The 26,640-nt window shown below is 44.3% G+C and overlaps 2 protein-coding genes across 3 annotated transcripts in view; both read left to right on the forward strand.

Annotated features, from left to right (window-relative positions):
• Positions 1 to 5,312: 5,312 nt before the first annotated feature.
• Positions 5,313 to 13,353, forward strand: FBXL8 (F-box and leucine rich repeat protein 8). 2 transcript variants are annotated; one of them, XM_074968554.1, is made up of 4 exons: positions 5,313 to 5,392; positions 8,806 to 8,865; positions 9,041 to 9,271; positions 11,131 to 13,351. In XM_074968554.1, exons 3-4 carry the CDS (start codon positions 9,108 to 9,110, stop codon positions 12,104 to 12,106), a joined length of 1,140 nt encoding a protein of 379 aa, XP_074824655.1. In that variant the 5' UTR covers positions 5,313 to 5,392; positions 8,806 to 8,865; positions 9,041 to 9,107; the 3' UTR covers positions 12,107 to 13,351. The 2 variants fall into 2 exon arrangements, with proteins under 2 accessions (XP_074824655.1, XP_074824656.1); XM_074968555.1 differs by having other exon boundaries at positions 5,368 to 5,392; positions 8,845 to 8,865; positions 11,131 to 13,353.
• Positions 13,354 to 15,580: 2,227 nt separating this feature from the next.
• Positions 15,581 to 26,640, forward strand: part of HSF4 (heat shock transcription factor 4) — a 31,297-nt gene continuing 20,237 nt past the window's right edge. The window contains exons 1-5 of the mRNA XM_074968553.1: positions 15,581 to 15,717; positions 18,989 to 19,097; positions 22,609 to 22,736; positions 23,280 to 23,404; positions 25,858 to 25,933. Coding sequence (XP_074824654.1) covers positions 15,595 to 15,717; positions 18,989 to 19,097; positions 22,609 to 22,736; positions 23,280 to 23,404; positions 25,858 to 25,933 — 561 coding nt within the window. The 5' untranslated portion in view covers positions 15,581 to 15,594. The remainder of the gene's footprint in view (positions 15,718 to 18,988; positions 19,098 to 22,608; positions 22,737 to 23,279; positions 23,405 to 25,857; positions 25,934 to 26,640) is intronic.

The following is a 26,640-nucleotide window of genomic DNA, read 5'->3' on the forward strand; positions in this document are numbered from 1 at the left end:
TCCTGTAATCTCTCTCTCTGCATACAGTTGTTTTAAGTAGTCCCCTCTTTCTTCTCCCCCCACGCGCACACATTGGAGCACTAAGGAACGAGGCAGCAGAAGATGGGTGTTGAGCACCTGATGGATCATTCTCAATGTCATGATAGAGGAGCTTCGTTGGCCTCTTCATTAGAAGGTAAGGCTGTAGGGTTGATGTAGTGCCAACACCATGATTCAAAAATCGAGAGTCCGGCCCCAAAAGATTGGGAGTGGCTTAAAAATCATGAGATTTTTTAAAAAAATACATGTTGAGTTATTTGCTTGCTGGTTGTTGGGCTTTTCCCTAAAATCATGAGGGCAAGTAGCTTCCCCTTCTTTTGGCATGGAAGCTGAGATTCTGACGTCGTCATATAACCTCAGCAGCTAGGTCTTTGCTTTCAGAGCAGCACCAAATACCTCAAGACACAGGATAAAATCGTGAGTTGGCAGTGCTTGATTTAGAACGAAAGAGGTTGGGGTCTATGACAGGAGGGGGTGGGTGAGGTTCTGTGGCCGACAACGTGTAGGAGGTCAGACTAGGTGATCATGATGATCCCTTCTGGCCTTAAGTCTATGAGCCTATATGAGAACTCCAGCCTGAGACAAGGAGAGGATACGAGAGGGTAGTTTGCTAAGGAGGGGCTAAATTCTTTTTGCCTTACTAGGCTCCGAATCCTGTAAGGCATGGAGCGCCTCTTGCAAAGTGCCTCCTATTGCCTGGTGGCCTGAATGGGAGCAGAGCTGGCTCAGTACCTTGCAAGACCCGGCCCCCGACTAGTCCAGCCTTCGGGCAGCAGTTTCTGGCCAGTGGGTTGGCTTTTGCAGAGAACTCGCTCCTGTAGGAATAAGACTGTTAGTACAGACTGAAAAGATATAAGGGAACTTGGCAGGCAAGATACTGATCACACAGTGACTGAAGCAGGAAGTTCCATTTGAATACTTTCCCTTGACCTAGATATCATTTAAATAATGACTGCCCAAGACATCAGATGTCTAGCAAGGATTCAGTATCTGTGAAATATCTGCTAACGGAGATGAAGATAGACTTCCCTTAACTCAGGAAGTCAGAGAAATTAATCTGGTGGCGGTCAGGGATCTCATCTTTTCTTTCTGAAAGAAGCGGGCAGCTTGGCAGATCTGTGCATACCAGGAGCGCAGTGAAAGAGTCAGCCCAGAGACACAGCCACAGGAAAAGAGCTGTGAGACTTGGCAATCCACGTATAAAACCAGTTGCCAGTGGAGGGGAGCAAAAGACCAGGGAACATTTTGGACCATCCCAAGTGACTGGAAAGCCCTGTAGTGCAAAGCCTGAGGAGCTGGTAAGAATGCACTGCTTGGGCTCCTTTTGAAGGATAAAGGATGGATAAGCTAGCAGCTGTTTAAATTTGTCTGTGTAACTGACAAGGAGAAAAGCTCATGCCTGTTTACTATGGCTTTTATCTCAGGTATTTATCCTCCCCGCTCCTTTACTGAGCACCTCACAACACCCCGTGAGGTTGGGAAGTACTGTTATCCCCATTGTACAGATGGGGAACTGAGACACAGAGAGTCTTGCGTGTACATCCAGACTGCGGTCACAGCGTGTGAATGCAGCTCGAGCTGACGTACCAGCGCTCACTTTAATCTTGCTAGTGCAAGCTTCAGCGCAAGCTGTTCAAACTCACTCGGATCCCTCCGTGATACTCACGGGGCCAGCCCCGCTGCCGCGTCTGGTGCTTGAGCTAGCTAGATTAAAGCTCAGCTATGCCGTTTAGCTCCGATATGCTCAGCGACTGCCGTCTAAGCCTACCCTAGGCTGCACTGCAGGTTAAAATGTAACTGTAGCACAGGGGGGCGTTCTTTAGTCTAGTGAGTGTAGATAATAACAGCAGTGAAGACATGGCAGCACAGATCCTGACACGGGCCAGGAGCCCCAGTCTTCCGCGCAGGTAGCTTGCGCTGAAACCCCTGGTGCCATATCTTCTCTGCTATTTTCCCCCTCATTAGCTAGATTGGGAGTATGTGCTACAATCACACCTGAAATTGAAGTGTAGACATACCCAAGTGATTCACTTAAGGTCACATAGGAGGTTCGTGGCAAAGCCAGGAACCAAAGTTGGGTCTCCAGTGTTCCTTGCTCTGCCACAGACCTCCCGAATCACTCACGATACATCTACGCTTCAATTTAAAGTGTGATTGTAGCACCCTAATCACAGAACAATCTAACCTCTTCCTAACTGGAGTGCTTTGCTATGTGCATGATATATTAATATGTTCGTATTTCTCCTATAGAAATGTGCAGCATTTATTTTAAAAGCAGTGCGCAAATTACTTATGAGCTGTCTTGAGGCTAAGTGCCTAGGAAAAGGGTTTAACCGTATGTTGATCATAAGCATGTTTTTCAAGTTACCACTGTAGGAGACATTTGGTACTGTTGCTATACTGATCTGAGTTGCTCTGGAACATACAACATTCAGGTGGCCTCCGAGCATTTATTCATATTGCTGAAGTGATGGCTGAATGGTTGAACTGTAGAAGTCATGTTTGCTTGTATGCAGAGCTGGTCAGAAAATGTGGGGCAGGTTCCACTGAAAATCTTGACTTTTTGGCAAAAAAAGTAAAAAAAAAAAACAAAAAAAAACCAACCCCAAAACAAAACAAAAAAACACCCTGAAATATTTCAGTCAAAAATTGAAACGTTTTTGTTCATGGTCTTGAGAAAAAAATCAATTTCCTCCAGAAAGCACTTTCACCAAAAATCTACTTTAATCAAAATCCCAATTTTCCATCAATAAAAACAGTTTTGATGGAGAAATTTTGACCAGCCCTACTTTAGGTATTCGTTAAACTTCTTGGGAAGAGATGAACGTCAGCATTGCTTAAGATGAAGTGGCCAGAAATGGAGGAGGAGAAGATCTCTTAAAATGCACCATTGGAAGTAAAATGCAGAGAATTCACATAGAATTTGGAGGAATCTTTTGGCTTCCAAGCCTGGAGTGCCCTACTAATAATAGCTATTGACTGGCAGTGAAATAAGATCCCGATCTTGGGTACAAAGCGGTACAAACACAGAGCAACTTTATCTGTTGAACTCGTCAGTGCCAAGATTGCCACCAGTCTGTGCTGCAGTGAAGTTCTTTCATGTAACCTGTCACAAAGCATCCCTAATGAAACATACCTTCAAATAAACAACAAAAGAACTAACAGATTTCTCTGCTAAGGAAAAGGAACCTGTAGGGAATAGCCTGCCAGGCAAAAATTCTGCAAGGGAAAACTTCCTGAGCTCCTGCAAGCAAAGTCCAAACACCCCACAGGTGAGCTAAGCCCTCCTATTAATCTACCCCAATTAAGCCCAAGAGGGAACCTTGTAAAAGTGAGCCCAGGTACACTCTGGCCTTCTCTGGCTCATAGCTGGCTCCTCTGCTGCTATCTGATATGATGTAGCAGTCTGGTCTGATCTTTGGTTCACGTCTATCTTTTTAAAACCTAACCGTACTTGAAGGATAGGTGGCAACTACATTATTTAGCCTCTGATCATAGAAACATGGTGCAAGTTCTTGTCTCAGAACTTTCTGCCCATATGGTAGGTTGGCCTGGCGGCAGCAGCTGCCTTCATTTGGAGATTAAGACTAACCATAATCACCAGGTTTCTGAAAGGGTTAAGCCCATGGTGTGGGACGTTGTGCTAATATAAGGTGAGGGGATTCCTAGTACGCCTGTACTCCTTGACTGGATTTCTTGAGACCCGCCTTCCACAGAGTAACCCCATCCCAGGAAGCACACTCCCTCTTGGCACACACAGAGGGAATCTGGAGACACTGAATAGTAGATCCTTGCAGTTCTACAACAGCAGCCATCTGAGTTGCTCAAAACACTTTACAATGTAAAGCCCTGATCCTGCAAGCTACACATGAGCACTGAGCTTCGTGTGAGGGGTGGGTAAGTATTATCATCCCTATTTCACAGATGGGGGCACTAAGGCACAGCCTTGGTAAGGCCCCAGCTTTCAAAAGTGGCCACCTTTTCTGGGTGCCTCAAGTTTGGATGCCCCAGTTTTAGAAATCTTGGACCTGATTTTTCAAATGCTGAGCATCCTATCCATCGACTGGAATTGTGGGTGCTTAGCATTTCTGAAGATCAGGTCCCTAGGCATTGAAGCTGGACACCCAAACTTATAGGGCACTTCTGAAAATATGGGTCTAAATGATTTAACAGTAGTCAAACAGTGAGTGAGTGTGTGTCACAGCTGGACAGAGAACCCAGGAGTCCTGTGCTTTATGCATAAGAAACTAAGATAGTTGGTGACAGGTTTCAGAGCTGTAGCTGTGTTAGTCTATATCAGCAAAAACAAGGAGGAGTCCTTGTGGCAACTTAGAGACTAACAAATTTATTTGGGCATAAGCTTTCGTGGGCTAAGACCCACTCCATGCATCTGATGAAGTCGGTCTTAGCCCATGAAAGCTTATGCCCAAATAAATTTGTTAGTCTCTGAGGTGCCACAAGGCCTCCTTGTTGTTTTTGCTAAGACAGTTGGGCTCACGAATGAGTGCAGACTCTACTAGCCTATTATTTCCACCTGATAACTAAAGGTGAATTTTCAACAGGAGTATTGGCAACACATGTCAAACAGCAGATCTCTCGGAAGAGAAAGCTGATGAGCAGGTAAAGTTCTGTGTTTAAAGACAAGAAAAAAGGAGAGAAAAGAAGACAATAGTTAATGTCTGAGTCTTTAATTAGTTGATCCATAGCTTGCCACTTCCTTTTCAGAACTAGTTAAGATTTGTCTTTTTCTAGTACCTTCCGTCTGATGCTCTCAAAGGGCTTACCAGACACTCCTTCTTACATGGCAGCCCTGTGAAGGCAGCATCACCCCAGGTCTAAAAACTGCTTGTGCACGGCGGTGTGAGTTCAGAGAGTCAGGGGTTAAGAGGACCAGGCAGCTCCCTGAAAAAGGAGGCCGAGGTAGCAGAGCTGCAGAGGACTGATTTGGCGAATGACTGCTGCTTTTCAGAGGGGGAAACTGAGGCACGCGGCGGCGACGTCACGTGTTCCAGGTGATGCGCGAGACCCGGCGGGTGAGATAACAGCGTCGGCTGGCCCAGCTTCTGCAGCCGGTAGGAAAGGAGGACTTGTGGCGCCCGGGACGAAGCCACGGACTTCCTCTCCGAGGCCTCCCTTTCCCCTCGTGCGGCTACGGACTCACACGGCCGCTCCTCTGAGCGGGGGGCGAGCCCGGGGCGGGGAAGGGCCCGGCGGAGGCCAGACGGGAGCGCCCCTGCCGACGTGGGCAGCCCTCGCTCCGCCCTCCGCCCCGGGGCCCGCGGGGGCAGCGCCGGCGGCAGATCGGAGCGGGCCCGGGCCCGGGCGGCGGGGAAGCGCAGCGGCCCTCGGACGGGTAGGCGGGGCGCCTCCTTCCCCCTGGCTGCGCGGCGGAGGGACCCCAGCCGGGACGCCCCTTTGCAGCGGGGGGGAGTGTCGCGTCGCAACGCCCCTGGGGGAAGATGCATTGAGCCCCCCCCTGCATTGGGCTACATGCAGCTCGGGGGGGGCGCTGCTGTGCCGGCTGAGCGAGCGGGCCGCCCCCGCGCCGCAAGCTGCCGCCGGTTCTGCCCGCTCAGCCGCGGGCTGGTGCTGCCCGGCAGCCGCTGCTTTTCCCGGGCGGGCTGGGCTGCGGCGAGCGGCCCCTGGGACGGGCCAGGCGCTTTTGCTTCTCTTACGCCCGCCCCGGTGGTGCGAGCCGGCCGGCGGCGGCGGGGGGGAGCCCAGCAGCGGCCGCTGTCAATGCTGGCCCGCAGGGGGCCGGCCTTGGCTCCTCTCCTCAGTCCCGGGGGGGTGAGGAGCCACCGCCTCGGGGGCGGGCGGGCGAGCGGGCGGCTCTCCGGAGCCAAGGCACGTCACCCCAGCTGAGCCTTCCTGCGAGCAGACCGTTAACCCGTGAGAGTCTGCAGGGCAGGAACAAGCAGACGGGATTGCCAGTCCCAAGAGTTCAGAAGTCCTGCCTGGGCCCCCTCCCCAAAACAATGAGATTATGGGAAAGTCATGAGGGGTCTCAGGGTAGCAGCCGTATTAGTCTGTATCTGCAAAAAGAACAGGAGGACTCGTGGCACCTTAGAGACTAACAGATTTATTTGAGCATAAGCTTTCGTGAGCCCCAGCCCACTTCATCGGATGCATCAGACCGCGCCGCGGGGAAGAACAGCTGCACTCGGACGGGAAGGCGGGGCTCCTTCCCCTCCCTGCCCAGCGGAGGGACTCCAGCCAGGATGTCCCTTTGCGGCGGGGGGGAGTTTAGCAACTCAACGCCCCTATGGGAAGATGCATTGACCCCCCTAGCTCACGAAAGCTTATGCTCTGATAAATTTGTTTGTCTCTAAGGTGCCACAAGTACTCCTTTTTATAAAAATAATATATTTGAGGTGGGTTTTTTTTCCTCTTTGCCTTCTGGTTTCTGAGTCTCTTGGGGGCACCTAGATCAGGCTTTCAAGCTTTTCTGTGACGTCATGGGGGCTAGCCTTTTTTTTAATGAAAACTGGGATGTTCACATGACTCCAGGAACTGGGGCTTTAAGAAAACCACCACTCATGATAAAATCACAACGGTTGTGTATAGGGGAGGAGTGATGGTGAGTAGTTTAGTACTTAGGCAAGTGCTGAAATGATGAGAAAATTTATGAAATCTGAGATGAAAAGTAGGAGAGCTGTGGGTGAGCTATAGCAGGCACTGTCAGGGGTAATAAAGAAGAAATATGCAGGAAACAGGGACAGCAAGAAGGCATCTCCCAGGCAGGAAGCAGGCGCGCATTGCTGGGCAGTCAGTAATGGGGTGAGAGGCAGGGCATAAGCAGATGGGATATCTGACGAGAGTATGTCTGCTGCTGTATTGCCACCCTCAAGTATTCAAAAATCATGAGTGGCTTAAAAATGAATATATATTTTGGGATCTTTCTCTGGCTTCTGTTTTTTGAACTTTTAAGACTAGAAATTTCCCTTTTTGTTCACATGAAAGCTGAATTTCTCACAAAATAATAACATGACTCCAGGAGCTGGAGCATCAAGAAAAGAACCAAATATCACAAGACTCCCAATAAAATCATGAGACTTGGCAGTTCTGCTGCTGTAATCTCTACAGGAAATAACCTGCAGGTTTTAAAGACTTTAGCGTCTCATTCTAAAGTCCACCACTTTGTTGTTGAGAAAGTTGAAAAGAGTCAAATAAAAACTTACAGCTGGTGATTTTATTTGTGTAGCAGTACAGTGGCTGGATACAGAGCATACTCCAAGCAGAACTGAGAAGTAATTTTGCAGAGATGTACGTGTGGTTTTGTGCTTTACATTTCAGTACACTTCCCATGTATTCATTCTCTTGCATCATAATTTACGTGGAAGCATAATTAAATGAAAAGTTGCTGTGTCAGTATGCAACACACGTACATGAATGTATGGTTCGTGTGATCATCACAATAAAATCCTTATACCAATCTGCCGTCTCTTATATTAGCAACTGCAGCTAATTGCTGTGGTTAAAATAACACATTAGTTTTCATTATAACTCCTTGTTTTGCCATATACTGGATAATTCAACTTTTGGGTTAAATTTTTCATGCTTGGCTTCTGTCCCCAAAACGAGGGTTTCCCCTCCCCCCCCCCCCCAAATTTGAGGTAAATCCCTCCATCTGTTTGAATATCAGTATAGAAAATTGGTATTTTAAAATAATGCATTATATAAAGTTTATCGTGTTTAGAGCTGGTAATGAGGAAAAGAATCACATTTTTTGAAATGGTTTTACTTTTTTTCCAGAATTTTGAAATTTGGAATTCACAAAAAATTTCAACCAGCTTCTATGTTGGGTCAAAAAATGGAGTGGGTGGGGAAGGAAATTGGCCAAAGTTTGTCTAAACTTCCTTTTTTGTGTTTAAGAACGTACGACCGGCCATATTGGGTCAGACGAATGGCCCAGCTAGCCCAGTATCCTGTCTTCCAATAGTGGCCAGTGCCAGATGCTTCATAGGGAATGAACAGAACAGGGCAATTCATCCAGTGATCCCTTCCCTGTCATCCAGGCTGGAAGTCAGAGGCTTCACCCAGATCATGGGTTTGCATCCCTGACTATCTTAGCTAATAGCCATTGATGGACCAATCCTCCATGAACGTATCTAATTGTTTTTGGAACCTAGATATACTTTTGGCCTTTACAGCATCCCCAGGCTGTGTGTTGTGTGAAGAAGTACTTCCTTTTGTTTCTTTTAAATCTGCTGCCTATTAATTGGGTGACCCCTAGGTCTTCTGTTATGTGAAGAGGTACATAAAACTATTTCTCTGCACCGTTCCTGATTTTTAGACCTCTCTCATGTCCCCCTTTAGTCGTCTCTTTTCCAAGCTGAACAGCCCCAGGTCTCTTTAATCACTCCTCATCTGGAAGCCATTCCATCCCCCTCATCATTTTTGTTGCCTTTCTCTGTACCTTTTCCAATTCCAGTATATCTTTTTTGAGATGGGATGACCAGAACTGCAAGCAGTGTTCAAGGTGTGGGAGTACCCTGGATTTATATAGTGGCATTATGATATTTTCTGTCTTATCTATCTCTTTCCTAATGGTTCTTAACATTCTGTTAGATTTTTTGACTGCTGCTGCACATTGAGTGGAAGTTTTCAGAGAACTATCCACAATGTCTCCCAAAATCTCTTTCTTGAGTGGTAACAGCTAATTTAGAATCCATCATTTTGTATGTATAGTTGTGATTATGTTTTCCAACGTGCATTGCTTTCCATTTATCAGCACTGAATTTCATCTGCCATTTTGTTTCCCAGTCACCCAGTTTCGTGAGATCCCTTTGTAACTCTTCACAGTCTACTTCGGACTTAACTATCGTGAGTAATTTTGTATCCTCTGCAAACTTTGCCACCTCACTGTTTGTTTTTGTTTTGTTTTACAAATGTCAAAATTATGGTGAAATTTTCAAAATGTAAGAAAAAATTCTGACCTGCTGTAATAGTATTATATCAAACTAGGGTTGGGTTGATGTGTTTCCTTTTTCTGCAACAGGGAGTCTAGGGAATTATTTGAAGTCTGGAGGGTGGGTCTCGGTGCGGCAGCCCGTTGGGTCAGAAAGATGCCTGCTCCAACATCAGAATTTTGGAACTACGTCCCGGAAGAAATCCTCGTCCATATATTTTACTACCTGTCTCTCCGAGATAGATACACAGCCTTCCAAGTGTGCAAACATTGGGCCGCAGCTGTTTCCACTAGCTCCGTGTGGCATTTCACAGAGATCAGGTGAGAGGAGGTAGTTTCTACTGTTTGTAGGTGTCTGTGCAGTCACGCATGCAGCATCTCGTATAAATCTCACAGTACAACCTATTTATCTTAAAGTAGTGTTCTTCATTCAAAAATCGCATTGCTGATTACAGCCTAGAGGTGTGAGTATTTATCAACCATTGGAACAACTTACCAAGGGTGGTGGTGGATTCTCCAGCGCTAGCAATTTTAAAATCAAGATTGGATGTTTTTCTAAAAGATCTGCTCTAGTTCAATTCGGAATTAATACAGGGAAGTCTGATGGCCTGTGTTATACAGGTCAGACTAGATCAGTGGTTCTCAACCTTGGGTACATGTGGCAAGCAAAGGTCTTCCAAGGGGTGCATCAACTCATCTAGATATTTGCCTAGTTTTACAACAGACTACATAAAAAGCATTAGCAAAGTCAGTACAAACTAAAATTTCATACAGACAATGACTTGGTACTGGAACTAGTGGTACTGGGGGTGCTGTCGCACTCCCTCACTTGAAGTAGTTTCCATTGTATACTGGGCTTACAGTTTGGTTTAATGGCTCTCAGCATCCCTACTGTACAAAGTGTTCCAGCCCCCCTGCTTGTTTATACTGCTCTATATACTGCACGTTGAAATGTAAGTACAATATTTATATTCCAATTGATTTATTTTATAATTATATGGTAAAAATGAGAGAGTCAGCAGTTTTTCAGTAAGTGTGCCTGTGACACTTGTATTTTTATGTCTGACTTTGTAAGCAAGTAGTTTTGAAGTGAGGTGTAACTTGGGGGTATGCAAGAGAAATCAGACTCCTGAAAGGGACACAGTAGTCTGGAAAGTTTGAGAGCCACTAGATTAGATGATCACAGTGGTCCCTTCTGGCTTTATAATCTATGAAACTATGCAAGTAACAGTACTTCCTACATGTAGCGGCTGTGTATGTGGTAGGGAAAATAGGGTTAGATTGTTGTTTTTTAAAGAAAGCATTAAGAATCATAAATCAAGGAAAGGGATAAGTCAGGACATTAGATGTGCTTTGAAAAGTGTCAAGGAGATACCATCATCCTGCTCATCACCTAGCTTTGATGTTGCGCTTTTTGTCTGTGGATCTCATGCCGTTTACAAAGGTGGCCAGTGTCGTTATCCCCACTTTAAAGAGTGGGAAACACCAGCCCAGAAAGGGGAAGATTCTTGCCCTGGGCCACACAGCAGGAAGAGCTGGGAATAACCCCCAGGTCTCCTGAATTCCACTCCTATGCTCGTAACACTAGGCCACATTCAGGTGCAAAGAGAAAGCTTCAGCCAAGGTCACTGGAATGATTATCACGGTGCTGCTGAAGCTGGTGATCTGAGCTCTAGTGTATGAGATGGAGTGAAAAGGGAGTTTGGGACCGGGACTCACCTCAGTCTGTACGTAGTGACCGAGCCCCGTAACTAACTGTATTGTTGTTCTCTATTATTTGTATTACAATAGCACCTAGTGGACCAGCCAGAGATTGGGGCTCTGTTGTGCCATACACCGTGTAAACACATAGTGAGAGAGAGTCCGTCCTGAATATCTTATTATCTAAATAGACAAGACTGATAAAGGTTGAGAGGAGAAACAGAGGCATAGAGCATGGAAGTCACTTGTCCAGCATCACACAGCAAGTCAGTGGCTGGCTTGGGAGTAAAACCCAGCTCTCCTGACTCCTAGCCTAGTGCCTGATCCTCTAAACCAAGTGAGAACAAATCTCTAAGGCAGTGGAGAAGATAAATAATAAGTAAATAATAATAAAGGACAGTGATCCAAAGTATAGACATTGTGCTCACTTGTTGCAGCTCCAGCAAAACAGCTAACTTGTGTTTATAATGCTCTTCCAGTTGTGATTCGGAGAACGAGGAGGGCATGCTGCAGAGTTTACACCAGTTCCTGAGCCAGATCAAACACCTGAGGATTGTGTTTGATCAGTCCAAGGAAATAAATCGGAAGAACGTCACCCACATTCTAGACATGTTGGCCAGGCAGAACTACAAGCTGCAGAAGCTATGCATCATGTGCAAAGGTGAGAACCCTTATTTCTACTCCGGCCAGGACATCCTGCAGAGCATACGAAATATATGCCAGAGAGAAAACCCAATAGACCTTCAGCATATTGATTTCCGGAGAATGCCGTTCACCCTGGATGATGGGCTTGTTGGACTCATAGCCGCCAGCAGCCCAAACCTGCATAGCTTGTTCATCAACAATCGCACTCTGGTTTGCAACGTGAAGCCAGAAACCATCCAAGAGGTTCTGACTGTATGTCCTAAGTTGTCTACCTTGGGAGTCTACTATGCCAGCCTGTCTAACGATGTGTTTGCGGAACTGATCAAGCCAGAGAGAGGGGCTTTTACACGCTTAGATATTTTTTGTGAGCGCTTGGACAAATATATCCCAGTCATCTCTGAAGAGCTTTGGGCTGCCGTGATCCAGAAGCATCCTCAACTTTGCGTAGACCTGGAGTTTGATCACACAGTCCCTGCCTGTAAGATACCACGAATCCTAAAGCCCAATATACCTGTGGGTACTTTACAACTGAATACTTTTACGTACATGGTGAACCAGGTTAGGTTTGTCACCAGCAGTTACAGCAGGACCTTAAACAGGCTGGTGCTCCACACGACCCCCTCGGACGATTTGAACTCCTCGCTAATAGACCTGGCGAGGAAGTGTGTCAATCTAACAGAGATTCATTGTTACTGTGTGGTTAGTCAGGAGGTGATAGATACCTTCCTCGTACACTGCCGCAGTCTGAAACGATACACTCTAAAGATTACCAAAGAACATCACCCCTGGAAACCGACAGTAGTTCAGTGATGTACCTGTTTGACTGGTAGCCAGTTTGGAAAAAACATGTGGATACAAAGATTCCAAGTGAACGGAGTTTGAAATTTTAGGGTAATGCCTCAAAAACCACATCCCGTACTACGTCGTCGTCATGTTCATCATCAGGAATCCCTCAACGTCGAGGATGATTGTCTTTTCATGGATTGTCTATTTCAAATTATCTGTGGATCTGCTGATGGCTGATAAGGCCTATTCTGGTTTTGGTTTTATTTCTTGATTTATGATTTCATAGGGGGAAAATCGAGCTAATTTTAAATTAAACCAGTTTGTAAAAACAAATTCCCCATTTGGTTTGGGTCTCATGTGGCAAGTTTCACGCTGATGGAATTTGGGGCAAAGCTCTCTGAAGCCAGAACTTTCTTGGCAGACGATTTTTTCTTTGCAGCAAGCACAGCTGATTGATCACAGCAAAACCACATTAAATGTCACGCCCACCAAAAAACCACTCTCCCAGAACTCATAGTAATTTACCTTGTCCAGACACCCCTTCTCACGCTTTCAGGTGCCCTTCACGTCCGCCTCTGTTCAGAGCAGCAGGGAAAGAGTCACTAAAAATTCCTCCTGGTCATGTGGCTTTACTGAGAGGTAGCTGAAGGCGAGAAACCAGCCCCCCAGTTTAGCACTGCTGTAATCCTAATACCAGGAGCAAGGAGTTTAAGACAGAAAGGGTAAAATCTGGCATGATGGTAAATCTCTGAGGCTAGATCAAACTTATGTCTGAGAAAGTACATTTCCCTGTGTGCTGGGGTTGTACCTCCCCTTCAGGTTTAGGAATCAGTGTTATTGGCCAGAGCACTTGCCAGTCCTATGAGCCTGGGTTAGCAGCAGAAAGCTGTAACTGAGTGCTAAAGAAGGAATTGTGTGCTCTCATCAGATGACTCGGTGAACCAATCAAGTGGGTTTAGGGTTGTCTGTTTCAGGAGATCTCTTTGCTCTGACGTGAAATGGCTTTCCATGCCTCACAGTGAATGCAGAACTGTGCACCAAGGTTTATGTTCCTCATAAAAATATAACATACAAATCACACAAGGTAGCTGTAGAAAAGCGCATCCTCTAGTCCTGGTCTTGGGCCCAATCATGCCCTCTTTGAAGAGCCACAGAAAATTACCAGGATTGTGAGAAATGCAAGCCTATTTGGGGGAAAGAAATTCCAGCTTTTGAAGTTGTTTTCGTTTCAAAAGGTTTGACGCTGACCCCTTAATTTTGTTTTAATTTTTCATGAGTTTTTTTTTTTTTAAATCCTCCCCCAAATTTTGTATTAAACTGGTTATTGACATTTTTCATTTGCTCAGAACTTGGTTTTTGGTCAATTGAAGATTTTGTAATGCTGTTTTGGGGAAAATATTGAAAAAAGCGCACACCTATGTTTAATGACATTGTTCACTAAAAAGTGGTTTGTCAACAAAAAAATTAATTTAACAAAAAAGCAGACTTGCTCTATTTCTTTGGGTGGGTGTGACGTTATCTAATTAAAATATGACCATGCAAATCATTGTTGCTATTACCAGTTATATAGTTGCAACAAATCTTATACAAAGTGTGATGCATGGCCAGAAAGGGTTAAGCATCCTGCAAGATAAATGACCCAGATTCAATCTTTAAAAACATGTTATAAAAGTATATAAATGGTAGTTAGGCTAGAACTTTGAAATGCAAACTTGTATTAGAGGTGATACCAATTTTATGTGTTTACTTATATCATGTAAACAGACAGATTCAGAGATCAAAAAGGAATATTATCATTTAGATGAATCTTGGGTGAAATAATGTCATTGTCTATATGTCTCTTTAAAGTTTGTGATAGACTGCCTAATGGATAAATTTCCGTATGTTAATCTGTGCAGCTAATTACCAGTGATGCTTAGGAAATAGGTCTACTTCAAAATCTCCAAAATTGCCTATTGTTCGCCTGAGGACTTCGAGCTGTCAAAGAAGACCTGAAACTGTGTAAGAACATCTAGGGTCCTGATCCTTTTTATCTTGGATCTGCTTGATGCTTCATGCAAGGGAAACTTAAACCCAAGATTGAGATCTCTAGTCCTAATCTGGAATCACCCTGACTATGAACATTGAACTATAAACTATGGACTATTTCTGAAAGAACTCTTTGCAACTACAAAGCTCACCATCTCTTCTATGAATCTAATCTCAAGAACTGTACTCATGTTTGTATGTATACGGAACTTTTAACCAATACTCTCTCTCTTTTCTTTTTTAATACATTTTAATACAATTAAATACAATTTAATACATTTTAATACAATTTCCAGATGATGGTTTGAGAATCTCATGCAAAGACCTCAAAGGAAACCATTCCTGAGCTAACTGTGCCTTCATTACCCTGCTGGCATCCCTTTGGAAAAGCACTAATGCTAATGACACTCATGTTCTCCTCACTCTCTTCACAAGGGAGCTTTCACCCTTTAGGGAGTGATAGTTACTTCTCACTTCAACAAAACGTCCCACAATCCCACTTCTATGTGAGCTGGTGTGTGTGTGTTTGTGTTTATCAGTCAAATGTGTCAGAGATCCCTGGTGCATAGTAGAGAGAGATTTTTAAAGCTTGATTTGGTTTGAAATGATCCTGGGCTCTGATTACATTGTCATCAAGTGCCCAGGAAACAACATGTAGTGGACTGTGTTAACACAACAAATAAAGGGTGAGACTGTGATGCTTTTACTTACCTGCGTGAGCAACAAGTCATGTCCCATGGAAGCCAATGAGAGTACTCGCGTGAGTAAGTGCTCACCAACATGAATAAGGGCTTCAGAGTCTGGGCCAAATGAATCCAGCTGCTCATAACTAGCAGTGGGTGAAACACCTGGAATAATAACAAAGCAGATTGTGGCATCTGGGGCCTATCTATTTTCGTCCTCTATTTTCACCCAATCCAGAGCTGTTTATCCAAAGCTCGCTGCACTCTGGTATTCAGGTAATGTGGGACTCGGCTTTGGTTTTGCCCAGCCTGACTAAGGTTTGGCACACTTAAAACCGGCCTTGATTTTGCCTATCTCTGGGTGCCAACATTCAGAACAAGGAGTCTCTTAACTAATGTTTAAACTCAGTACCTTCACAATCCAGTGTCGCTGCTTCCTGGCATCCTGCAAACATGCCAGCCAGGTGTTTTCTTAATTCATTCCAGTGATTTGCTAGCCTCCCAGCCTAAGGTGTACAGCGTGTGTTCTCTTTGCATGACGCTGCATGTTTATTCACAGCATTGTGCAATCGGCTGCAGTGCATTTTAATTCTGTGCATTGTTCTCTGGGGCTGGTGATGCCGTTGCATTGTGCTGAGTTTTTAAGAGTGCGAACAGCACTGCTGATGTGACTCAGTGGGGGCCTACTCTCAGCTGGACCTGGATGAAACTAAATGATTCAGTCTCCCTGTGACCCACACGCACGGCGAGACAGGCATATTGAAAGAGATGGAGTTAGTGTAACTAAAACATTGAAAAGCTATGCAAGAGTCACCCAGTTCCCTGGCAATGGATGGATACTCCAGTAATGTGCCAGCATTCCTGACTAAACTGTGGACGCTGGTGGAAGATCCTGAAACAAACCATCTAATTTGCTGGAGCACTGTAAGTACAGCTAATACCGGAGGTCGCTTAAACCGCACATGTCAGCAGGACAAAAACAAGTCCAAAGTATCTAATAGATGATATTCTGTAGCATTTATCTAGCACTTTGCATTTTCAAAGTACCTTGCTAGCATTAGCTGGTTAACTAAAAAAGACCGAATGTTCTTTAGAGAGACTTTTATAGATACACATTTGTGTTAGGGAGGCCAAGATTTTCCAAGTGACTAATGACTTGGGAGGAGGGGGGGAGTCCTTGATTATTGTGTGTCCAGCTTGACACCTTAAATGGGCCTGATTTTCTGAAAATAAGTACCAACCCTCTCAAAATCAAGCTCCTTTAAGGCATCTCAAGTTGGGCCCCCAAATCACTTGTCATTTTTACTAAGCACTTTGAACTAGTATGTATGGTGGACAAGGTGACATGCATGTCTATTGGCAGTTTGTCTATTTTTATTTTTAAGAGGTTTGTTTTTATTTGTTTGATGTTTCTTATTGTTTATCATTTGTGGCTTTTAAACGCTAAGTGCAATTAAAGGACTAACATTGTTTGACTCTCTAGCATTTTGAAATCCTATTGTGCACTTGACTTTATTAACAGTTGTTACAAGTAGACATGATTTATTTTTCAACAGAGAATTGTCCAAGATGATGTGTTTATAAACTCACTTTCCACAAAAGGAACTATAATTAAAGCAGACTTTAAAAAAACTATTTTGATGCCAGCCTCTTTGTCATGTTTTTAGCTACTGGAACATTGTTCAGCACAGTTTTCATTCAGACTGCCTGGGATGGGATGTAAGTTGCATTTCTATCTCTAAACAGAAAGTGAGGGATAGCTGAGTGGTTTGAGCATTGGCCTGCTAAACTCAGGATTGTGAGTTCAATCCTTGAGGGGGCCATTTAGGCATGTGGGGCAAAAAAATTGGGGATTGGTCCTGCTTTGAGCAGGCGGCTGGACTAGATGACCTCCTGAGGTCCCTTCAAACCCTAATACTCTATGATTCTATGACAACTTCCCTTCGAAGCCTATTCCAGAGCTTAACTACCCAGATAGAAAGTTTTTCTAAATATCTAACCTAAATCTCCTTTGCTGCAAATTAAGCCCATTGCTTTTCGTCCTACCTTCAGTGGACATGGTGAGCAATTGATCCCCATCTTCTTTATGACAGCCATTAACATAGTTAAAGACTGTTATCAAATTCCTCCCCTCCCACCACGAGTCTTCTCAAGACTAAACATACCCAGTTTTTTTAATCTTTCCTCGTAGGTCAGGTTTTCTAAATCTTTTATCATTTTTGTTGCTGTCCTCTAGACTCTGCAATTTGTCCACATCTTTCCTTAAGTGTGGCACCCAGAACTGGACACAGTACTCCAGCTGAGGCCTTACCAGTGCTGAGTAGAGTGGGATAATTATCTCCTCTGTCTTACATGTGACATTCCTGATAATACACCCCAGAATGATATTTTGCCTTTTTTTCAGCTGCATCACATTGCAGATTCATCTTTGATGTGTGATCCACTGTAACCCCCAGATCCTTTCCAGCACTACTACTGCCCAGCCAGTTAGTCCCCATTTTCTAGCTGTGCATTTGATTTTTCTTTCCCAAGTGTAGTACTTTGCATTTGTCTTTAATCTTGTTGATTTCAGACCAATTCTAAAGGTCAGTTTGAATTCTAATTGAATTCCTGTCTTCCAAAGTGCTTGCAACCCCTCCCCCACAAATTTTAGAAGCATACTCTCCACTCCATTGTCCAAGTCATTATTGAATATTACCGGACCTAGGAAAGACCCCTGTAGGATCCAATTAGATACGTCCCCCTATTTTGGTAGCAAAGCATTGATAACTATACTTTGAGTATGGTGTTTCAACCAGTTATGTACCCACCTTATTGTAATTTCATCTCGACCATATTTCCCTAGTTTGCATATGAGAATGTCACGTGCAACTGTGTCAAACGCCTTACTGAAATCAATATATATCCTGTCTACTGCTTCCCTGCATCCATTAGGCCAGTAACCCTGTCAAAAAAGGAAATTAGGTTGGTTTTGCATGATTTTTTTTCTTGACAAATCCATGCTGTCCATTCTTTATTATCCTTTAGGTGCTTACCAATTGATTTGATTAATCTTTTGCTCCAGTGTCCTTCCAGGTATTGAAGTTAGGCTGACTGGTCTATGATTCCCTGGGTCCTCTTTGTTTTCCTTTTTAAAGATAGGCAGTATGTTTGTCTTTCTCCAGTCCTCTTACGCCTCACCAATCCTCCATGAGTTCTTGAAGATAATCTCTAATGGTTCTGAGATCTCTTCAGCTAGTCCCTTCAATGCCCTAGGATGAATTTCATCAGGCCCTGCTGACTTGCATATATCCAATTTACCTAAATATTCTTTAATGATGAAGCCATGTTGGCCTCTTACTATTCTTCCTATCTTTCCTTTGCATGGGATAGTTTGCTGTTGCACCTTTAATATTGTCTCTTTGAAAAACTCCTAGCTCTCCTGAACTCCTTTTTTCCATTAGATTTTTTTTCCCAGGGGACCTTACCTACCAGTTCTCTGACTTTATGTCTGCCTTTTGGAAATCTACTGTCCCTATTCTGCTGTTCCTTTCCTAAAAATCATGACATTTGTCATTTCATGATCACTTTCATCCACCCAAGCTGTCTTCAACCTTCTGATTTGCAACCAGTTCCTCTGTGAGTCAGAATGAAGTCTAAAATGGCTGACACCCTGGTTACTTCCTCCACCTTCTTGTTGGTTGGCACATACACTTAGCTTTGTGTCCCAGCATGCATGGCTTTGCCATACTCATGTCTGCACAGAAAGGAAGCCTTGAAGTCGAAGTCCCATGGAAGCAATCTGTCTAGGTATAACTACCATGCAATAATAATATATAAGTTTTCCTCAGTCCATCTCAAGGCACCTTAGAAAGGAAGTCCATATCATTATCTCCATTTTGCAGTTGGGGAAACTGAGGCACAGAGCAGGGAAGTGATTTGCCCGAGGTCACCCTGCAAGCCAGTGGCAGGGCCCAGAATAGAGCCCAGGTTTCCTGAGTTTGGTATCCTATCCACTGGAACACACTACTACCCCATTCTCGCCACCATTGCATCTCAACCCCATTGTATCTGATCACCTTATTACACCTTGACAGTCATGTCTCTAACTAATTAACTCCATCTGGCCACCTCCCATTTCATTGGCTCGCACATGCCTCTGGGGATTCCAGAATTACCGTGTGAATTTTTTCTTTTCTTCCTATCTTCTCTGCAGAATGGCACCAGCTTCCACGTTTTTGATCAAGGTCAATTTGCCAAGGAGGTGCTGCCTAAATATTTCAAACACAACAACATGGCCAGCTTCGTCCGGCAGCTGAACATGTGTAAGTAAAACTCCAATGCCTGAGTACACTGTAATGGAGACATCATCTGGGAAAGAAGGGAATAAAATAAGCATAAGAATAATAGATACATTTAAGTATAAGAGCCAAGACCCAGATATGACTCCGTGTTCCACACAGGCTCAAAGTGAAGGACGCAAGAAAACTGAAATGGATTAAATTCTTTTTCTTAAATAATTTTGCCTTACCCTTCATATTAAGGTTTAGCATTTCTGAAGCAACTAATGTACAATAATATAAATGAGAGAGTGCCAACTGTGTGTGGCCTGAATTGTGTCTAAATGAAGGCCTTCCCTTGTGAAGACAGAAGGCTGTGCCCCATAGATAAAGAATTGTTATAGAAGGCTGCAGATTGATTAAAGGCTTCTGATGAATTCATAGGTCATGAGAAAGGCTTGTTATCGGAACACAGGGGTGAGATTTCCTTGTGGTGTATTTATATTAGAGTACACAGTTTACTTTAAATTATATGTTGTAAATTAACGAAGTTTCCGTTCCAAAGTTTTTGGCTTATATTCAGTCTGATGACACATCATTTGTCATTTGCTTTATATAACATGTTACATCAGAATTTTCAGAAACCCTATTGGACGTTCTTGCCCTGTAGCAGAATCTTAAAAGCACTATCTTCACCCGTGCCCAGGGTTTGGTTGTACTGAGGACAGTTCTCCTCCGTCATTAGTAGGAGGTCATTTTTGTTAGAAAACCAGTTTTTATTTGCCCCTTGACTGGTCACTTAATACACTTTTCCCTATGTTATATAGCATATTATGGAACAGCTTATAGTTCAGGCCAATATCAAAGAGTCCCAGGTATGGTTTAGATAAGTGGTTTAGATAAGTGAACACAAGCATCCAAGGGAAAGATTTTCAGAGGCACAAAGGGCAGCGAGGTGCCAAACTCTTGCTGAAAGTCAATGGCACCTACCTGATTTTTACCTTTGAAAATCTCCTACTAAATCTCTGTGGTCAAAAAATCAGAGTGGAGATTTTGTAAGAACTGGTCTAGCCCTTCCTAGTATTTTGTTACTTCCAGGCCAGCCAAAACTATGAAGAACAGCAGTTCATGGGGGGGAAAAAGGAAAACAGATTTGAAAATTTATTGAGTATTTTTCACTATGGCAGGTAAACTATTGTTATCAGCTGGGTGACACCTTGTCATGGGATTGAGACACTCTAATGTGAACTCACCCTATAGTTAACACAATTGTAAGCATAAGCCCGACCTAAGTCAAAAGGAGTGCATCAACTGTCCAGGAGCTTTGCTGAATATCATTTTGGGGAAGGATATGTGCAGTGCTTAATTTGCCATGAAAGAGTTACCGGGGCTCAGGCAATTAGGTGCCAGGGCTCAAGTAATTTTTTTACTTTCATAACTAATGCAGCAAGCCCAGAGGCGCCAGGGCTGTGAACTGCCAGGCGTAGAGGTGCCAGGGCTCAGCGGGGCTGGGGGAGGTCAGAGCCATCCCCGGCCCACCCTGTACCGGCAAGTGCCTCCTTCCCCCTCCCCGGGGTAACAGCGGCAGCCGGGGGCTCTGGCAGCGGTTTAAAGGGCCCTGGGTGGTAGCGGCGGCCGGAGCCCTGGGCCCTTTAAATCATCCCTAGAGCCCCGCCGCCGCTTCCCCAGGGCTCCGGCAACAGGGCTCCGGGGATGGGGCTTCAGCCGCCCCTACCGCCCCGGGCCCTTTAAATCGTCGCCCCAGCCCGCCGCCGCTACTCCTGGGCTCCAGCAGTGGGGCTCTGGCAGCAATTTAAAAGGCCAGGGGCTCCAGCTGCTGCTGGGAGCCGCAGGCCCTTTAAATTGTGACTTGGGAAGTCGATCCACCCTGGTACGGCACACCGGCTCTTGCCAGTACGCCGTACTGAGGCGTACCAGCTTACTTTCACCTCTAGGTATATGGCAGGGGGAGGGGGAAGTGAGGGAAGGCAGAAAACAAAGAAACTGAGAACCAACAAAAAAGACAGAGATTGAGAGAGAGAGAGAGAGAGAGGTCCAGAAGGACCAGCTGAGAGCTGACCCTGAAAGAAACCTTGAGAGAGGTTTATAGGTCTGGGGTGCAGACTGAAAAGGGTGCTCTTGGTACTGTGAGTAAAAGAAGCTGTTTCCTGCCATTTGATTCCTGCTGCAGTCAGAGACACGGGACTTTGCAAATTCTGTGTAAATAAACAAAACTGCACCAAAGAAATACCTACTTACCTCCAATTTCATCTTCCAGCTGGAACACCCACAGGGCCCCAAGCAGTGACTAGCTATCTGGCTGATGAATCTTGCCCATATGCTCAGGGTTTAGCTGATCGCCATATTTGGGGTCGGGAAGGAATTTTCCTCCAGGGCAGATTGGAAGAGGCCCTGGAGGTTTTTCACCTTTCTCTGTAGCATGGGGCACGGGTCACTTGCTGGAGGATTCTCTGCTCCTTGAAGTCTTTAAACTACTTCAATAGCAGAGATATAGGTGTGAGGTTTTTTGCAGGAGTGGTGGGTGAGATTCTGTGGCCTGCGTTGTGCAGGAGATCAGACTAGATGATCATAATGGTCCCTTCTGACCTAAATATCTATGAATCTAGCTGCTAGGGGCAACGCTATCACTTGCTGTCTTTGTTTTTAATGCATCGGAAAGGTATTAATATTTTAAAGCACCGGTTGAAGTTCCACAGCATTTCACATGTCCCATTCCTAAAAATCCTCAAGCAACTACAAAACATGTGATCTGTGTCGTGAGTGTTTTTTGGGTAACAAAATATCCCACTAGTAGGTGCTGGATTTAGGGGGTGAAATTCACCCCTGTGCAGAGGCCAGCAAAACACCTAGGCACTGTGTATGTCCTATTTTGAGGTCTTAAATAGAATGTAAGAGGTGCTTTGCCCTTGTGCTGGCCCTCTGCCTGGTGATGAACTCCAGCCTTAATTACATTTTTATTTTTCACACAAGCTTTACAAAGTGAAGGTGGGCTGCGGATGTTCTCATGAGGATTAGAAATGGCCCTTTCGACTGCAGGCCAGCAGTTTAAACTCAGCCTAGGTTAAAAAATTGTTTCTATCCAAGATCCATTCAGTAGTCCATGTGGAATGAGTGCTAAAGGGCAAGTTGGCAACAAACAAGGGCCACCATCATTACAACTGGCACTAATTAGCAGCCCCATTCAGCAGAGAGGTGCCGGGTTGAATTGATTGTAGAGACTGTACTACCATCTCAGCATCAGGTGCCTCCTGTTTGGGGTTTGAGGCATATTTGTCCAAACAAATTAGTGTTTCAGGTCCATCTCTGTGACTGGCATGTTATGGACCATGTGAGCTAACCAGTGAAGGGTTTGCTCCTTGCAGCATATTTACAATATCTAGGACAACACTCAGGCAGAAACTGGGAGCAGGGAAAAGGAAACTACACTTGAAAATCAGTGGGTAAGTGCGGGGAAGTCTAATTCAAACATTGGGATTCTTTGTTCTTCCCAATCTATATGCTCTACATGGTTCTCACCAGTTCTGTTTACATTTAGATGGCTTCAGGAAAGTGGTAAATATAGAGCAGGGTGGCCTTGTCAAGCCTGAACGTGATGATACTGAGTTCCAGCATCTTTATTTCCTACAAGGCCACGAACACCTCTTGGAACACATCAAAAGGAAGGTGGGAATTGAGTGACAGCTGCACCTCCTCTCCTGGGTCGCTGATGTGCGTGGGGTCTAATGGTGCCATTAGAGGAATGGGCAGGGTGATGGAAGGCTGCTAGAAAGTTTGCACCATTAGCTAACCTCACTTCCTAGAATTGCTGACATTAGGGATGTAGAAGGCCTGGGTAGATCATCTAGTTCAGCTCCTTTGTGCTAGTGCTGTCTTGATCCTTTAAAGTACTTTTTTGTCCAGTTCAGTTTTAAATAACTCCAGTGATGGGTCTTCCACCACAGCTACTAGGATGCTAGTCCCTAGCCTAATAGACCTCACTATTAAAGTATTTTTCATGCTCTTCAGCCTCTATTTATTTTCCAATGCCCCTAGCTATGTCTCTTTGGGGCCACCCCAGACTCTTAAAACTGTGTCTCCTGTTCCAATATATCATCACTTAATAGCCCAGGCTGTAGCTGATACTCCTGCTTAGAAACCATTGCAAAACTCTTATCCCTGTGCATAACATCTTGCAGTAGTAAATTCTGCCTCATGTGCTCTTCTCAGGTATCTGTTGTGAAAAGTGAGGAAACGAAGATGCGCCAGGAGGATCTCAGCAGGTTGCTCTATGAAGTCCAGATTCTGAGAAGTCAGCAGGAGAACATGGAGTGTCAAATGCAGGACATGAAGCAGTGAGTTGATCGCATGCACATTGCTCCTACGTGTCTGCTTCATGACATAGTTGCAAACCCTGGGGAGTATTTGTCAGACGTATGGATCTCTGGGAATTATATCCTCCACATCCAATACGATCTTTAAAATGACTGGTTTCAGAGTAGCAGCCGTGTTAGTCTGTATCCACAAAAAGAACAGGAGTACTTGTGCCACCTTAGAGACTAACAAATTTATTAGAGCATAAGCTTTCATGGGCTACAGCCCGCTTCATCGGATGCATAGAATGGAACATATAGTAAGAAGATATATATACATACATACAGAGAACGTGGAAGTTGCTATACAAACTGTAAGAGGCTAATTAGTTAAGATGAGCTATTATCAGCAGGAGAAAAAAACTTTTGTAGTGATAATCAAGATGGCCCATTTAAACAGTTGACAAGAAGGTGTGAGGATACTTAGGGAAATAGATTCAATATGTGTAATGAGCCAGCCACTCCCAGTCTCTATTCAAACCCAAGTTAATGGTATCTAGTTTGTATCAAGCGCAGCAGTTTCTCGTTGGAATCTGTTTTTGAAGCTTTTCTGTTGCAAAATTGCCACCCTTAAATCTTTTACTGAGTGGCCATAGAGGTTGAAGTGTTCTCCTACCAGTTTTTGAATGTTATGATTCCTGATGTCAGATTTGTGTCCATTTATTCTTTTGTGTAGAGACTGTCCAGTTTGGCCAATGTACATGGTGGAGGGGCATTGCTGGCACATGATGGCATATATCACATTGGTAGATGTGCAAGTGAATGAGCCCCTGATGGTGTGGCTAATGTGATTAGGTCTTATGATGGTGTCACTTGAATAAATATGTGGACAGAGTTGGCATCGGGCTTTGTTGCAAGGATAGGTTCTTGGGTTAGTGTTTTTGTTGTGTGGTATGTGGTTGCTGGAGAGTATTTGCTTCAGGTTGGGGGGCTGTCTGTAAGCGAGGACTGGTCTGTCTCCCAAGATCTGTGAGAGTGAGGGATCATTTTTCAGGATAGGTTGTAAATCTTTGATGATGCGCTGGAGAAGTTTTAGTTGGGGGCTGAAGGTGACAGCTAGTGGCGTTCTGTTGTTTTCTTTGTTGGGCCTGTCCTGTAGTAGGTGACTTCTGGGTACTCTTCTGGCTCTGTCAATCTGTTTTTTCACTTCAGCAGGTGGGTTTTGTAGTTTTATGCTTGATAGAGATCTTGCAGGTGTTTGTCTCTGTCTGAGGGATTGGAGCAAATGCGGTTGTATCTTAGAGCTGGGCTGTAGACAATGGATTGTGTGGTGTGTCCTGGATGGAAGCTGGAGGCATGTAGGTAAGTATAGCGGTCAGTAGGTTTTCTCCTGCTGATAATAGCTCATCTTAATTAATTAGCCTCTTACAGTTTGTATGGCAACTTCCACCTTTTCTGTATGTATAGGTATATCTTCTTACTATATGTTCCATTCTGTATATCCAATGAAGTGATCTTTAAAATGAATCCCTTCTGTGCTATAAACATTTGTTTTATGTCCAATGAAGTATTGGGTTTTGGTCTTTCTTTCCATTTTGAATTTATAAAAGGAATTTAAAAATTGCATTAAATGAATTAAAATCACATACCACAAATAATGAGAAGTGAACAGTCAACATGAATGGATTGCACACAGCCCACAGACTGAAAAATTGTACCTCCAAACTGTTCCACAAATGCCTACAAATAATGGTATCAGGATACAGTCACAAATGAGTGGTAGGCAAATAATAGGGCTGTATTCACTGGGTATTTTTTCCCAATGAATTGCTCAACCAGCTCTGTCTATAACTTATCTTGTGCCAAGTTCTAAGGCATTGAAAACGATGGCTGTTCTGAGACCGCTGCACAACGAAGGCACAGAAACATCAGCTGAGGATGGAGCCTCCGTGCTGTATTCACATAGTTCTTAGTGTTAAAAAGAAGACCCTTGAGGCCAAATTTTTGAGAGAGCCTATAAAACGGCTCACATAAAACCTGTGTTTGCATACAAGCTATGTGTGTATGTGGACAATTTGATTTGCAGACACAATTTTAGAGGCTCCTTTGAAATATGACCCTTTAATAATAATATCTCATTGGGGTTGGGAGGGATTGAATTTACAGGAGTGCCATTTCAGTTGAAGTGGAAAGAAGTATAGTATTGCCAACCCAAACCAGTCAGAAATCACAAAGATTTATATTCTTTTTATTTGCCTTACGTTTGTTGAACCTTTTGGGGGTTGTATTTTCAAGGTTTCTCTGCAACCATGAAGGCCAACTACTTGTTTTAAATATATATAATATGAAGGTTGAGACGCTCAGATAATCATGTCTCCAGCATGATGGGTTTTAAGAAAAGATAAAAATCACACGCAGTCGGCCACGGCAGCAAACGCAACGCCTGTGTGTGGGGATGTCTGTGTGTTCAGGGGATGTTTCTGTTTTCCTTTCAGACAGAATGAAGTCCTGTGGCGGGAAGTTGTATCTCTCAGGCAGAATCATTCTCAGCAACAGAAAGTGATCAACAAGGTAGTGATCAGACTAGCTCGGCTCAGATAACTGTAAAGTTGTATTGAACTGTGTTATGCAGACTATCAGATAGATGTAGTTAAGTCTCCCTATTCCTGTCCAGAGCCTATGTTATATTTTGTTCAGCCTCTGTCATTGTCGTGTATGTATTTTCCCTCTTTCCTAATTGCATTGCACATGGCTCCCCTGAGTGCTAATAGGAGCTCTGCCTGAGAGGCAGAGCATTGTATCACCTTTGGCTATATCTGGTTTTACAGCCGTGCAGCCCCAGGATGGCATTGGGGAAGCTCAGACTCAGCATCTAGTTCTGTGCCCATGTACAAAGAAGGGTAAAATCCTTAAGCAGATGAATTTGTATTGCTCCTTAGTGATCACAGTGACTTTAGGATGCAATATATGTAGGGGAGTCATGGGCACTTTGAGCCTGATCCTGCTTACACTGAAATCGGGGGCAAAGCGCTCACTGGTTTCAATGGGAGGAAGATGGATCATTTATATTTCCGTTTTGTATGGAGATAGTCCTCATCATTAATACCTTGGACTATGGGTATCGACTACAGACTTTTGGGCTTGCCCAAATTTCTCCCTAGCTCTTTGTGCAAGTCACAGTAAAATCATCACAAAGCCTGTACATGCCCTAGATTGTGCAACCCTCCCTCCCATCGGTGAGTGCTTACACACGCAAGTAGTGCCACTGCGGTCAGTGA

Source organism: Natator depressus, chromosome 12, assembly GCF_965152275.1.
Source record: "Natator depressus isolate rNatDep1 chromosome 12, rNatDep2.hap1, whole genome shotgun sequence".
Taxonomy (NCBI): domain Eukaryota; kingdom Metazoa; phylum Chordata; order Testudines; family Cheloniidae; genus Natator; species Natator depressus.

Bases quoted from the DNA above. Each gene is read 5' to 3' on its own strand.
- FBXL8 (XM_074968554.1), top strand. From the start codon at position 9,108: ATGCCTGCTCCAACATCAGAATTTTGGAACTACGTCCCGGAAGAAATC. The intron at 9,272-11,130 runs GTGAGAGGAGGT...ATGCTCTTCCAG, and splicing joins TGGCATTTCACAGAGATCAG to TTGTGATTCGGAGAACGAGG.